Here is a 14,929-nt window from a genome sequence, read left to right as displayed (position 1 = left end):
GGTTCCAAGAATATAACACTTTTCCTGCCATGAGTTTTATTTTTTTGTTGTCTCTTAGAAAATGATTTTAGATAATTTATAGATTTCATTTAATCTTAGAATAAAACACTTTTTAACTTTCTGAAGGATTTCTTGGTAAATAAAAGGCTACATGTATGTTACAGTAAAATTAATATATAACTTGCCAGAGCTCCTTTTTCAAAGTTTATCAATCTGTTTAGCTTTGAATGACACTTTTGCAGATAGTCTATAACTCCTTTTTAGAGTGTTGCTATCAGCATATATATTTATAAAATTTGCTGAATGAGATCTCTGGAGAAAATGAAGGAAGGGGGAGGGGCTATCAGGAGATCAGGAGGTTAGACGACTTGAAAACCTTAGTACTAGAAGTCATCCGAGGGAAAAGGAATTCTTGAAGGAGACTGAGAACGGTTGCTTTCAAAATCTATCAAAATAACATGCTGTGTTTTAGTAGTTTGAGCCCTGATAGATTCATGCAGCTAATCTGTTGAGAGTAAAGCCCCAATGACACTTTTAATTAGCTAACTTGAAAACTAGCTACAAAGTCTGGCTAATATTAAGTCTTACAGAGAACATAAAGAGCTGTGTTCATTTACTGAGCTTAAAGAAGTGTTATCTATTTGCTTGAAGTGCTAATAACCACTGGTCTTTAATGAGACTAATTTAGTGATAATATTATGGCTAAAATGGGCTTATTCTTCTAAAAGCCAATATTAACCAGACTTTGGCTAATAATCAATGGCACATTTGGATCTTAGATTTTGCTTATAAGACATTGCTCATTTGCAGTTCAGAGACACAGCAAATCAAGTCTGCATAGATTGTGTTTTAAGAATGAGGCTGCCCGAGGAGATAGGCTCTCAATGAGCTAGCCTCCTACATTAAGTGTATTCGAGTCACAAGAGCATGAAATCCTTTCTCTGTAACAGATGACCCCTCTACCTAATATGTCTGACTTATTGGGAGGTAGGGAGAAGAGGAGGTGTTGCTATGATCTCCCCCAGCTCGTGCGATCTTTTGTTGGGCACACTGAGTAATATCCTCACCTACTTCTTCCCAGATCGAGGGTGTATCAGTATGCTCATGCATCAAAACACCATTTTCACTCAGTGATTCATGACGCTTTAGACAAATATTTACTGGCATAAAAAGATGTTCACGATATACTAAGTGAAGTGATTGGGTTAAAAGTAGTAGGTACAGTATAAAACCATTTTTTAGGGAAAAAAATAATCTGCAGAGGAAGCAGTATGAAAGGATATGCACCAAAGTGGTAAGATAATGGATGACTTTCTTATTTTTGTTTTCTATGATGAACAGTATTTTTTGTAATATGAAAAACTGTTTGACCCAATTAAGTGGGCGGAATGTTGGTAACAGTACTTTATTTATTTAATTAACTTGTTCACCAAATATTTATTTGCCCCCACTCTATGTCAGGTATGGTTCTAGGCCCTGGGGATAGAGCAGTGAGCAACACAGATAAAAAGGCATGACCTTCTGTCGCTTACATTCTAGTGGAGAGGGCAGGGCCTCTGCACACGGCTGCACAGGCTGAGCAAAGCGTGACCGCCTTAGCCATACGTGATGGCGCCAGAGAGGGGGACAGACAAAAATCAAACACCACTTTATGTGGTGATAAGCAGAGAATGAAGAGAGAAAGTGTGGGGCGGCGGGGCGGGCAGTGTGTGCAAAAATTTTAAATAAAGTGGTCAAGGATGCTTCAGGAACGTGACAGCTGCATACAGACCTGAAGGAGGTAAGGAAGCCAGCTACACCACTATCTGGGGAAGAGGAAAATGAGCATAGAAACTCACATGGGAGCCTGCTTGGCATATGCTCAAGGAGCAAAACAAGGCTGGTATGACTGGAACAGAGTAAAGGAGGGGGAACGTACTGGGAGATGAGGGCAGAGAGGTGATGGGGAACCAGGCTTATATGTCCTTGGCTTTTACTTGGATTGAGAGGTGACGCTATTAGATAGTTTGAATCAGAGGTGATATCATCTAATGTACACATTAACTATAGCTGTAGCCGGAAGAACAGACTGAAGGGGGTGATCAGTTACTGCAAAAATCCAGGGGAACAATGACAGTGGCTTGGACTCAGGTGGTAGCAGTGGAAGTGATGATTCTGTGGTGATTTTGAGTGGACATGTTTTGAAGGTGACGCTGATAGGACTTGCTGATAGGTTGGGTGTGGAATGTGGGAGAAAGATGTTTGGCATGAAGAGCCGTATGGGTAAAGGTGCTGGTAGGCGGATGGGGGGCCTGCAGTAGGAGCAGTTTGCTACAGGAGTGGAGGAGGGGCTACTAGCTCAGTTTGGGACATATTAAGTTTTTGTTTTTTTGTTTTTTTGTGGTACGCGGGCCTCTCACTGTTGTGGCCTCTCCCGTTGCGGAGCACAGGCTCCAGACGCGCAGGCTCAGCGACCATGGCTCACGGGCCCAGCCGCTCCACAGCATGTGGGATCTTCACGGACCGGGGCATGAACCCGTGTCCCCTGCATCGGCAGATGGACTCTCAACCACTGCGCCACCAGGGAAGCCCTGGGACATATTAAATTTGAGACGCTAGTGGACATCCAAAGGAGGTTTCACCCTTTGGACTTAGCTTCCTGTCCAGTGAATTCACTAGCCAGACAGACAGCTTTCCCTGGGGGTAACAAGCGAAGGAGTGGGCAGGGAATCTTGGTGAATCAGGTGACATTTCTGGGGACTGTTCCTAAGTGCTAAGCAAGCTGCTAAATTTTGCTTGAAGGAAGAGGAGGCAAGGAGAGTCTGACAGGATACGTGCGCGTGTGCGCGCGCGCGCACACACACACACACACACACACACACTCTCTCATCTTTTTCTGGCACTCACCAGGATAAATAATGGTAATAAAAATGGCTGTTTTTATGATAGAAATTTCTCACCGTTCAGTAAAGCTGATATTGCAGTGAGAACTAATTCTGGATATAATTATAATTTCAAATAAAATGTGAGACCAAAGACAGGAAAAGGTGACTTAGAAGGCAGAAGAATCACGTTTGGTATTGTCTAGAGCTTCCCAATTCAAGCTGGTCAGAATGGTCCAAGCCAAGAACTAAACTTAACAAACAAGTAGGACTACCTGTTCCCCCAGAACCATCACAACTGTGCTCTAAGTAACCGGAAGGATAGGCGTGAACATTGCTTACCGGCCTCGACTAGTGTTGGAGAGAAACTAGTTTTAAATACGTATCACAATAGGAACTTTGGATTCACCAGGCACCCAATCCCCAAATCATTTGTTAATGATAGAGAATGGGAAACACTCAGGCATCCACTAATTAATTTCTCTGATGTCTTTCTTTGGACTAGATGATTTCACTTCAGCACTCAGAACAGAACATTTAACTTAAATCGGGATTTCTGAAAAGTTAGTCCCAACAGCTGGTGTTGGTCTGGTGATGTTTTTAGCAATCCAAGGCAAAATGAGAAAAGAAAAAGCATAGTAGAATGAATTTGAAATCTATTTGACTTTAAAAAGTTGTTTCATTGCTGTCTGCCTGTTTTTGTGTTTTTTTTACCATTACTACGTTCTTTTATGAAATGATGGTGAAAAATAGGTGGATATTTGTTTTAGCAAAAGACATGGATAAGACAACCCTACAGATACCTCTACATTTACAGGTCTATGGAATGAAAAGGTTTGGTAAACACAGACCTAGAGAAAACTGCACTCATTAGCGCTAAGCCAATTGTCATGCCTTGTTCTCCAAGGCTGGTGCTGGCAGTGAGCACAGGAGTGCCTGTGTCAGCAATTGCACCTTCCCACTCAAGGCACATTACTGTCTACCACCTCCCCGCCCTCCTTCACACCCTCCTAGATGACCTCAATCAAGGCTTCAGGAGATATAAAAGCAGTTCCTTCCTCTGAAGAATCTAGAAACTCCTGGACGTCATGGCCACCAGCAAATACACTGGGGAAAGCAGCAGCAATTTGAGCATCAGAAAACCTGGTTCCACGTGTGGACTCTGCTCCTTAGCAGCTTTGTCACCTCAGGCAAGTCACACAGCATCTCAGAGTCACAGTTCTTTCCCTTCTTTGTAAATACCATCTGTCTAACCCATCTGAAGGGCTGTTATAGGAGCAAATAATATATCAATATTTACGGGAAAGTACTTTTTAATTGATTAAATCATAATGATCTCACATGGGCCCAGGTACCGTCATAAATAAATGAAATGGGCTGAGGATAAGACAAGCAGGGCAGCAACATATTATGTACCCAATGCCAGTGGGTTTGGGGAGAAGATAGGAGGGGTAGAGACTATGGGAAAGTGCAGAGTCCAGTATGTAAAGCTGATTGCTGCATCCAGGAATGAGGGAAGCTTTTGTGTAATCAGAGCTTCTGATTTCTTAAGAGAAACCAGAGAGTTTTACTTTGTGTGAGCATGCAAACTCCTAATTATTTAAATGTTAGCTAGTATTTTGCAACTTTAAAACCTGGTGGGGGCCATCCCTGAAAGGCCAAACAGAACATGTCTGAGGGCCAAATCTGGCCCCGAGGTGCCCTTTTGTGACTATGATTTACACACGTATCCCACTATTCCTGTGTTCCCAGCTTTTCTTAGGGTCCCTCCTGAAGACATCCTTAATGGCAGCTGCTCCGGATGTGTCCTGACAGTGCCAAGATCTTCCACAGAGTACTTCATGCACCTTTACATGTGGACACTGTAAATAATTTCTCTCTTGAAAAGTTAAATAGGCCTTGAATCAATCCAGCAGGGTCGCTCGCCATCTGGGAGTCCTCAGAAACGGTCAATGGTCGGCACTATAAACATTTTAGATTTCATGGAAGATGCTGACTTTTTCTAAACTAATCACCCCTGCCAGTCAAGATTTGCAGTATGGGTTCAAGAACAAGGCGTTCATTTAACAACAATAACAAAAACAGTGAGGATACAAACCGGATGGTCATCGTAGTGATTGGTCTAAAAGCCAACTGGGACTTCCCTAATAAGGCGACGACCGAAGTGGTCTCCCTGGCGGTTGAGCGCCACTATGATTAATCAGTCTGTTTCCAGTTTCCTCATGACAGCAGTATTAACAGTTTGCTTTATTCTGTTTATATGGCGCTGACAGGTCTTCAGCATGTTGGGCCTACTTGCTGGAGATTAATGACAACTTTTATATGGAGGTAAAAACCAGGCAGGGAGAGAATGCCTTTTACGACTAGATAAGAACTGGATTCTCTTGCTCTAGTTTTGTTCCCCTGTTGCTCATCAACTCCTCCCTCTTTTAACTTCTATCGAGGATACGTATGGTTAGTTGTGCCCAGCAGGTGCTTCTCACTGTTTAAACCACCCCACTCTAGATGTGGTGCCCGCAGATGAGACAAAGGGAACCTTAAGTAGTGTTTTTGAACATGATTATCATCGCTAAAAGTACTGTGGGCTAATTTTGTTTTTAAAAAGTCAGATTCCATATAAAAGTGAAAGATGATTGATAGGCAAGAGATGGCTTTTGGTGACAGGAATTTTAGCATGTGAGGTGGGCAATGGTTCCCCTTTGTAGCTATGGTTATTTTTATAGACACTGAAGAAGGTGGAATGAGTAAGCATGGCCCAGCTGTAAGAAGTATGAACATCCCAGAAAAATCTCTTAGACATATTTCACTAAATAGTCATATTTCAAAATAAATCAAAATGATTTCTAGCCTCCCTCTAACTCGCCACCTCCCCCCAAAGTTAGGAGTACTGCTTGCTACTGGTATACTTTTTTCTGTGCCAGGTTGGAGAGCATGGTAACCTAAACCCAAACATTATGTTAACAGTATATAAATATAGAGAAACTAAAATAACATTAAAAAAAAAATCAATCACCTCCTCTAGGCGCTGTAGGAATCACTGTCTCATCCTTTGCTCTTAGGGAGCCTCCTGCTCCTCCAATTTTTTTTTTTTTTTTTTCCGGTACGCGGGCCTCTCACTGTTGTGGCCTCTCCCGCTGCGGAGCACAGGCTCCGGACGCGCAGGCTCAGCGGCCATGGCTCACGGGCCCAGCCCGCTCCGAGGCATGTGGGATCTTCCCGGACTGGGGCACGAACCCGTGTCCCCTGCATCGGCAGGTGGACTCTCAACCACTGCGCCACCAGGGAAGCCCCCTCCACCTATTTTTATGCAACAAACGCTCAGATAAGTGCATCCCGCGTACCCAGGAACTGCAGGCCCTGGGCCCGGCTGGCCCTCCAACCCACTTCCTCTTGCTCACCCCTCTCCTGATACAGTGAGTAGCAGAAGGAGCCTGAGTCCAGTAGACAGAGCCGCAGGGGTAGCTTTTAAGGAGAATCTTTTAACAAAGATTTTAAAAGCTAGAGACAAGAACAGTCTAGGATAAGAAAGCAGTATTAGGACTTCCCAGGTGGTGCAGTGGTTAAGAATCCGCCTGCCAATGCAGGGGACACGGGTTGGAGCCCTGGTCCGGGAAGATCCCACAGGCTGTGGAGCAACTAAGCCCGTGAGCCACAACTACTGAGCCTGCGCTCTAGAGCCCGTGTGCCACATCTACTGAGCCCACATGCTGCAACTGCTGAAGCCCGTGCACCTAGAGCCCGTGCTCCACAACAAGAGAAGCCACCACAATGAGAAGCCCGTGCGCTGCAACTAGAGAAAGCCTGTGTGCGGCAACAAAGACCCAACACAGCCAAAAATAAAATAAAATAAATAAATTTTTAAAAAGCAGTATTAATAATAATGGTTATCTATAGAGTGTTTACTATGTACAAGCACTACTGTAAGCCCTTCACTTGCAAAAACCCATTTAATTCCCACAACAGAATGCACTGAGGGAAGAGTTAAATAATTATTTGTGTTTGAAGTGCAGTGTTTGAGAGAGTAGAACAATATACTGGATTAGATTGGGGCAGATCTTTAATTCCATACTTGTGCTTTAATAATTTGTCTGATGCGAAGGTTCAACTGGAGAGGAAAGAAACCCAAGTGAGACAGAAAGTCAGAAGGATACTGTAATAGTCCCGAGACTGAACCAGGGGAGTGCACCGGAAGTGAACAGGAGAGGAAAGATTTGAGACTTATCCCAGAAACAGAAATGCTTTTTTGGCTGATTTGGTTTGCTCTTTGGTTGATTTGTTCATTCAACAATTTCTGAAAGTTTCAGATAGGTCAAACACTGTGCTAAGTGACACGGGGAAGTAAGAAAAAGAAGAATTTGAAGGTGACTCCTTCCTCAAAACTGGGCTACTAGCCACTGCTCAGTGGTCTAAAGTGACACTGTAGCAGACATCCAACTATCACGCATCCCTCCGTCCATCCATCCATTCAGTAGTTACTGAATACCCACCTTGTGGCAGGCACTACACTACATAACGGTCATGAGCAAGTCCAGGAAAGAGAAATGAAGGAAACGGAAAAAAAGACTACTATTTTCATTCTCACAGCCCTAGGAATGCTTTTTTTCTAGAACTTCCATTCCTTTCCCGGTGGTCTGGCCATAAGGCACAGTACATGGTGGTAAACCACCAAACTGCTGGAACAGCATAGGTATTCTTAGTCATCCATATGAAGACAGGATCTGCTATTTAACTTCTAAATGTGTGCCCAGATCTGACATATTTAACCAAAGCAAAACATCATTATATCATAAAGGTATCTAACATGATTCCCATGTGTAGATTTTATTTATTTATTTTTGCTGTACGCGGGCCTCTCACTGTTGTGGCCTCTCCCGCTGTGGAGCCCAGGCTCCGGACGCGCAGGCTCAGCGGCCGTGGCTCACGGGCCCAGCCGCTCCGCGGCATGTGGGATCTTCCCGGACTGGGGGGACGAACCCACGTCCCCTGCATCGGCAGGCGGACTCTCAACCACTGCGCCACCAGGGAAGCCCCCATGTGTAGATTTTAATATCATTTAAAAATATAGGCACAGGAAAAACCAGCTCTGAGCAAAGCCAAAAGGTACTGAAAGTAATAGAACATACTTTCAATGTTAAAAATCTTGTATCTAGTTTAGTTGGTGAATTAGTTTGAGACACATAATTTTATTGCCTTTCAGGCAAAGCCCTGATCTTTAAAATTAAGATTTGCCTAGACTTTACAAGAGTAAATCCTGACCACTTTCTAGCACTTTCTGAAAAACAACTAGGTAACAGAATGACTACCACTGAGAAGTATTTTGCTTTATGGCAGCTGCCTTTTCATTATTATTTTATGAGAGCTTGTCTAGATATTATGTATCCCTTACCATCTACATTTAGTTCTTTTCAAAACATCTCTTCAGATGCCTGGGGTTTTGTCAGTTTCTTTGGATCTTAATTGGATTTCAAATAGCAAACGATATCACTTTCCAAAGGTTCTTATTCACATAGGCTTGCCTCCAAAAATCATGACTAATGTATGCCTTTAAATTTCTACTAAAAAAAAAAAATTAAAAGGTATGTTTAGGGACTTATGAACACCATCAACAATTATTTCAAGTATAAGCTAGTTCACATATGCCAAGGGTGAGAATTTAAATGCCAATAAAACCTAACTGTAAAAGAAGGAATCTGATGAGAGCAGGCACATTTTAACTTCACTTTTATGTTGAGGATCTGAGCCTGGCATGGACTTGCGTGTTCCATAAACTCTGAGATAACCAAGCTATGGATAAGCAGCCTATGTCAATGGTAACATGAAAAGGCAGAATCCTGGGCCTTTTCATGTTTTGTGCCTGTTGTTGTTTTTTAATGCATTTTAATTCAAGCTCTACAGCCTGCATCATTTACCAAGTTCACTTCTGTCTGCAAAATAAGATTTGAATAACCACCTACTAATTTCCCATTGAAAAAATGTTTTTAAGTTATGAAATATTTCAAACATGCTTATTTTTTCCTGATGATAATACGAACTGAACTTGAGGGAAATATAAAACACTACATAAGTGATCAATGAAGACACTCCAGTGAATATTATCTCAAGTTAACCTACAGGTAAAGAGAGGTCTTCACCATTGTGGGAACTCGATCCATGGGTTAAAAGCCTTCAGTTACGCTGAGATATTATTTTCATTGTGCTTGGCTCAACCGGATAGAGGCCCTCGGAGGAAAGAGCCAAAGATGAGCCCGGAGGGACAGCCACAGAATTCGAGACACTCCACGTTGTAAAGGCCCTTGGAGATCCTCTAACCACCCTCCCGGGGCGGGAAAAGAAAAACAAACCGACGCCGTCTGACATTTATGACTCTTACCTGCGGCGCAGATCCTCGGCCACCGCTGCCCGGCAGCTGAACAAATAGGCTCGCAGTGATTTCAGCCGCTGCCGCAGGCGCACCACGGTGGCCAGCGGCTCGGCGTGTCCGTACAGCATGGGGTTCTCCTGCTGGATGTCGATCAGGGGCTCTTCGTACACGTACTCCAGAAACTCTTTGGCCTGCTTAGACACCTACAAAAGAAACTGCTCCATCAGCGCTGACGAATCACCTGGCTTTCCACACCTCCTCCAACCAGGAACCACAGCTTAGATATCAAAATAACATCATCTTCTGAACACAGCCAAATGAAAAAGCCCATAGTGTAACTAAGTATAAAGTGTGGCTTTTCTTTCTCTCTTCCAGAAATGCAATTGGTAAAGTAACCTGGGCATTGAAAGGAATTCATTAACTCTGTATGTTGATCATGATGTGATTGCACAAATCTACACGTGATAAAATGACACGGAACTATACAGACCCAGTATACCAATGTCAATTTCCTGTTTGTTTGGTTTTTTTAATTGTACTATAGGTATTTAAGATATAACCCGTGGGGAAAGTAGGTGAAAGATACACAGGACCTCTCTGTATTATATTATCTATGCAACTTCCTGTGAATCCATAATTATTTCAAAATAAAAATTTAAAAAGAATTCATTAAGACTTTTTTTTTTAACATCTTTATTGGAGTATAATTGCTTTACAGTGGTGTGTTGGTTTCTGCTTTATGACAAAGGGAATCACCTATAGGCATACATATATCCCCATATCCCCTCCCTCTTGCGTCTCCCTCCCACCCTCCCTCTCCCACCCCTCTAGGTGGTCACAAAGCACCATTAATACTCTTAACAACAATGCTGACTTTAAAAACTAAAACTATGTGCACCTATATGTATATATAGTCTATAACGCTTTTTATAAAATAGCCACTTTAGAAAGATAGGTAAACCACGCACATACTACAAAATTCAAAAGGAATAAAAGGATCTCTCCCAAAAAAGGGGAAAAAAGGATATTATATGCAGAACAGTGTGCATAGAAAATAGGCTCAAACACACACTTTCATAAGCAGAAAAGAGTTGCTCTTATTAGAACAGCTCTGAGCTTAGGCTGACTTTGGCCAATAGATCCATCCAACTCTATATCCACTTCTGGTAGTCATCATCAAGAGTATGAAAGTTGATTTTAAAATGTCATTGTCATCCAAAGAAATAAATAGAAGAAACACATCTGAGATACAGAGGGAATAGCTTAAATAATGCATAACCCGTGGGTAGTTTGGGGGAATCTTTACATACCAGTTCACTGATACTGGCGACCACAACAGGCAGGGCCCTGTCCTCATGTAGCTCACAGTTCAGCGGGGAAAGACAGAATTGGGTTCAAATATTTTGTTTATCGTGGTTAAATATTTGCTATATTTAAAAATCTTAAATGAGGGAAAAAAATGGATGGTGTTCTGGAAAATGAAGTACAATCCACTTGAAACTGTTGCTGAAGAGTGATGTATTGTACAATTCAATTAGTCTTTCTGGCTCTACTGAGCAGTGTTTATACTGAGCCAGGGCCCCGCTGAATTAGGTTAACAATGCTACCTTTTAATAGGTGAACAGAAGGACAAGGGGCACTGGCCAGTCTCCCAGGCCTTAAAAGGCTTCTCTCTTCAGGTGGTACTTAAGCCCAAATGGAAAAAAAAAAAAGTCTTTTACAGAGACAGTAAAAGCAGTGAGACAAATGGGATGGCAGCTACTGACATCAGCATTCATACACTGAAATTACTAAAAACAAAAACAGAGCTAGTTTCAATAAGGTCTAAGGCACTGCTTCACAAAGTTATTAGCCAGTGTTAAGAATACAGAGCATATTGTGACCTTGGCTGCCTGAGTATGTGAACAAATAAATTCCTGCCATGTTGAGCCGTTTTTGGCAGCAAGGCACATGCTCATTTTTTTGAGAAACGACCACTTACATCAGTGAGGGAATTTTTGAGAGAACTCAATATTTGGCATGAAACGCTATTTTTGTAAAATAGGAAATGAGTGGGGATACAGTGTCCTAAGTTCAAAACCACCCTCCATACTGATAGGAGCATTCTACTTTCAAACTCAACTGTAATTAAAAAGCTTTTTAAAAATATATAGTTACTTAAGGAAGGAAGCCAATGATATTCTTAAGTGACGAAGTTTATGTGAGAGCAAGTTTCTTTCTTATTAATAGAAATACTTCATGAGTTATATGTGAACACCAAATAACACTCTACCTAGGAGCCAAGAGCTACTGTCCTATTTCTTGCCTACCAAATTATGAAAAACATCAAAAGCCTGAGTGCTGTGTCTGACATGAAAACTCGGCTCATAAGTGCAGATGGATAAGCCCACTATTCTTTCCTTTAAAAAAGTGAACGGTTCAAGTTGGCATTCTTTTTCATGATCCTACTCTACTCACATCAGAAGCAATTTTTACAGGGTTGACAGTTCACTTTTCCAACCTATTGGCCTGTTAGTATTTTACTAAATAATATTTAATATTTATTAATGATATTAGTATTATTAATATAAAACAGTTTCTTTCCATAGGTCTTTTAACTTAGAATAGTTTAAGCTATAAGAACTCCAGTCTCTGACTGTGGTTTTGTTGCAGTTTGTGAACTGGTTCTCTCTCCACAGCCCTGCCGTCAACATGATTCAAGAGAGTTGAGGCGGAAGAGGTCCAGGTAGAAACAGGTCTCCTATCCATCTCACACTCAGGAGGAGTTGGAGAAAAGGCACAATCAGGTTATAATTTTCCACAAACTAGTAATGACAAATCTCCTAGATACACAGATGTATTTATAAATAAGCATGTTGTCATTTGATTTTAACATTAAGCATCGTTGGTATAGATTTCAACATAATACATCTTTTGTTATGCTGGTGACAGCTACTTCTGTAAAACAAAATTCTCAAATGTTCAGGTTTATGTAACTCTGAGAGGTTCCGGAATGGTGTCCTGGTATGTTCCCCCACAAAAAGAGCCCTGGGTAATAAAGCAATGGGGCAGAGGCAATGTGGTGACCATAGACAGCAATTTGCAGAGGAGGAGGATGTGCCGGTGGTGAGGACTTTAGCTTTTGTTAAAGGAGGAAAATGTATCAGAATAAAATAGATGAGAACATAATCTCAGAATAACAAGAACGGGTACAGATAATCTAGTTCAGTTTTTTCTCAACCTGTGTGGCAAGGAATACCAGTCACACAGAAAAGATGTTCTGAGGGCCAACGAGAAATACGCCACATGCCACATTCTTCTCTTGGTGTTTTAAAGTGCAGCACGTTAGCGTATTAAAGCCCTGGGACATGGAGTACTAGAGAAAACCTGCTTAACCCAGCCACTTCCCAACCAATCTGACTACAGACAGGGCAGCTGGTTAATGTCATGCAGGCTGTATGGAGGGGGCAGTAGGAAATGAAAGTCAGCCTAGGTCCCACTCACCAACCGGAGGAAGGGACATTTTTCTCTACCATTACCTATACTTAATAGAAGAGAAAATTGAGTCCAGAAAACTTCAATGACTTATCTGTGGTCATCTCGTGGCAGAACTCAAGCCAAAACTCAGATGTCGAGATACACTACTCCGTGCTTTTTACCATTGTTTATGTTCACAGTTTCTTTTATTTTTTTAATAACTCTACCAAAAACTATCTGTTTTTAATAACTCTACCAAAACCTATCTGTTCATCACTCTAAAATAGGAGATCCCTGTCCCTGTTCTGTCCTTCCCTCCACCCCAGTCAAATAGAAAACAAGTGGGCTACCAATGGAGATGAACACATAATTTAAGGAGGCAGTACATTGGTGTGTGGGTCTTTAAAACAAAAACTAAAGTCTAGTAACACTTCATTTATCTAGAAGTCACTTATTTGTATATTTGTTTACTGTCTTTCTCCCTCACGAGAAATTCATGACACAGAGGCTATGTCCCCGGTGAGCACAGTAAGTGTTCAATAAACACTTGCTGAACAGATGAATGAGTACTTTACAATGCTCTGGCCGTGACTCTGAGCCACACACTTCTAACAGTTTGATTATTTGTTTCTAAGTTCACAACATATTTAGAATTAATAAAGTAGAAAAGGGGAAGGACAGCTAGAGGCAGCACAGTGACAAAAGAGGTGACAGCTGACAACCTGGTACTAAGGGAAGAAAGGCACGTGCAAGAAGAGATATGGTAAAAGTATAGAATACAACCTCGACAGAAAGCAATTTGGCAACATCCATCAAACTCACAGGTGTACATACCTACAACTAGGAAGTTATCTACAGATAGCCTCACTCGTAAATGAAAACCTTACATTCAAAATGATGTATAAAGTTATTCACTGAATCACTGTCTATAATAGAAAGACTAGAAAAACCTTAATGTCCATCAAAACAAGGACAAGTTGGATAAACTGGGGTGTGTGTGTGTATGTGTTAAATTCATGATGCGATATGGAATGGCTGGGGGCTTCCCTGGTGGTGCAGTGGTTGAGAGTCCGCCTGCTGATGCAGGGGACACGGGTTCGAGCCCTGGTCCGGGAAGATCCCACATGCTATGGAGCAACTAAGCCCGCGTGCCTCACAACTGTTGAGGCCCGCGAGCCTAGAGCCCATGCTCCGCCACAGGAGAGGCCACCACAGTGGGAGGCCCGCCACCACAGCGAGGAGTGGCCCCCGCTCCCTGCAACTGGAGAAAAGCCTGTGTGCAGCAACGAAGACCCAAAGCAGCCAAAAATTAAAATAAATTAAAAAATATATATATATGGAATGGCTGTTTTAAAAAGCCCAAGGAAGAGTTTTATGATCTGAATGGAATATTTTCTAAGAGCAGCATGTATACTGTATTGCCAATTGACATTCTTGTGTAAAATACATGTATGTAAAATATTTCTGGAAGGAGTAATTTGGTTGCCTGTGGGTGAGAGGAAGAGGGAGGGAGATTATCTATGTGTATATGTCCTTTGTATTTTTGAACCTCGAAATGTGAAAGTATATTATATTCAAAAAAGAAGAATAAAAGTATAGTGGTATAAGGCAATTTCTTTACATAAAAAATAGCCTCCCATATATCATATTAAACCACATTGAAGTTATTGATCACGAGGTAGAACACTCATATTTATAATTATAATTCTGAGGCATTAAAAAAAGGTTAACTTCTAGTACATATTTTCTGAAGTAGGAAACTGTCACGGAGCTACGTGACAGTTAAAATTTATAAAATAATAAAAATAATGTAATCACATTACTGAAAGTTTGGAGAATAAAGATTAGGAGAGAAAAAAGAAAATCACCCATAATCTTACCACAGTAAAATAACCACTGATTGCTTTGGTATAATGTTTCCTTCCAGTATTTTTTCCCATCATCTATTATGAAAAATCATGGCAAAAGTTTTAATAAGATCAATTCCAACCATAATACTTCTTGGTCTTATTAAAACAGGCACTGTGGGCTAAGGGAGAAGGAATCAGGAAATCTTAACTTTAATTACAGTTTGTTCTCAAAATCTCCAAATGACTCTGAACAAGTGGTTTTTCCCATCAGCGAGCTACTCTCCAGCTCTGCAAGGGCAATAGAGTTTTCCTTGAATGCCTCTCAAGATGAAGAGATAGGAAATGGCTTATGTAACGTGGAAAACCCCTAGCTAAGTGGAATGTGAATATTCAGGCTAGGA

At 41.5% G+C, this 14,929-nt stretch overlaps 1 protein-coding gene across 8 annotated transcripts in view; it reads right to left on the bottom strand.

The window, feature by feature from the left end:
- PLEKHM3 (pleckstrin homology domain containing M3) overlaps positions 1–14,929 on the bottom strand; it is a 186,809-nt gene that overhangs the window by 94,801 nt on the left and 77,079 nt on the right. For all 8 annotated transcript variants that reach the window (XM_067740816.1, XM_067740817.1, XM_067740818.1 and 5 more), the window contains exon 5: positions 9,232–9,425. In XM_067740816.1, the coding sequence (XP_067596917.1) occupies positions 9,232–9,425 (194 nt within the window). The remainder of the gene's footprint in view (positions 1–9,231; positions 9,426–14,929) is intronic.

This window comes from Pseudorca crassidens, chromosome 6 (genome assembly GCF_039906515.1).
Source record: "Pseudorca crassidens isolate mPseCra1 chromosome 6, mPseCra1.hap1, whole genome shotgun sequence".
Lineage (NCBI taxonomy): Eukaryota > Metazoa > Chordata > Mammalia > Artiodactyla > Delphinidae > Pseudorca > Pseudorca crassidens.
The sequence above is the reverse complement of the archived record's forward strand: the minus strand, read 5'-3'. Positions and strand labels throughout refer to the sequence as shown.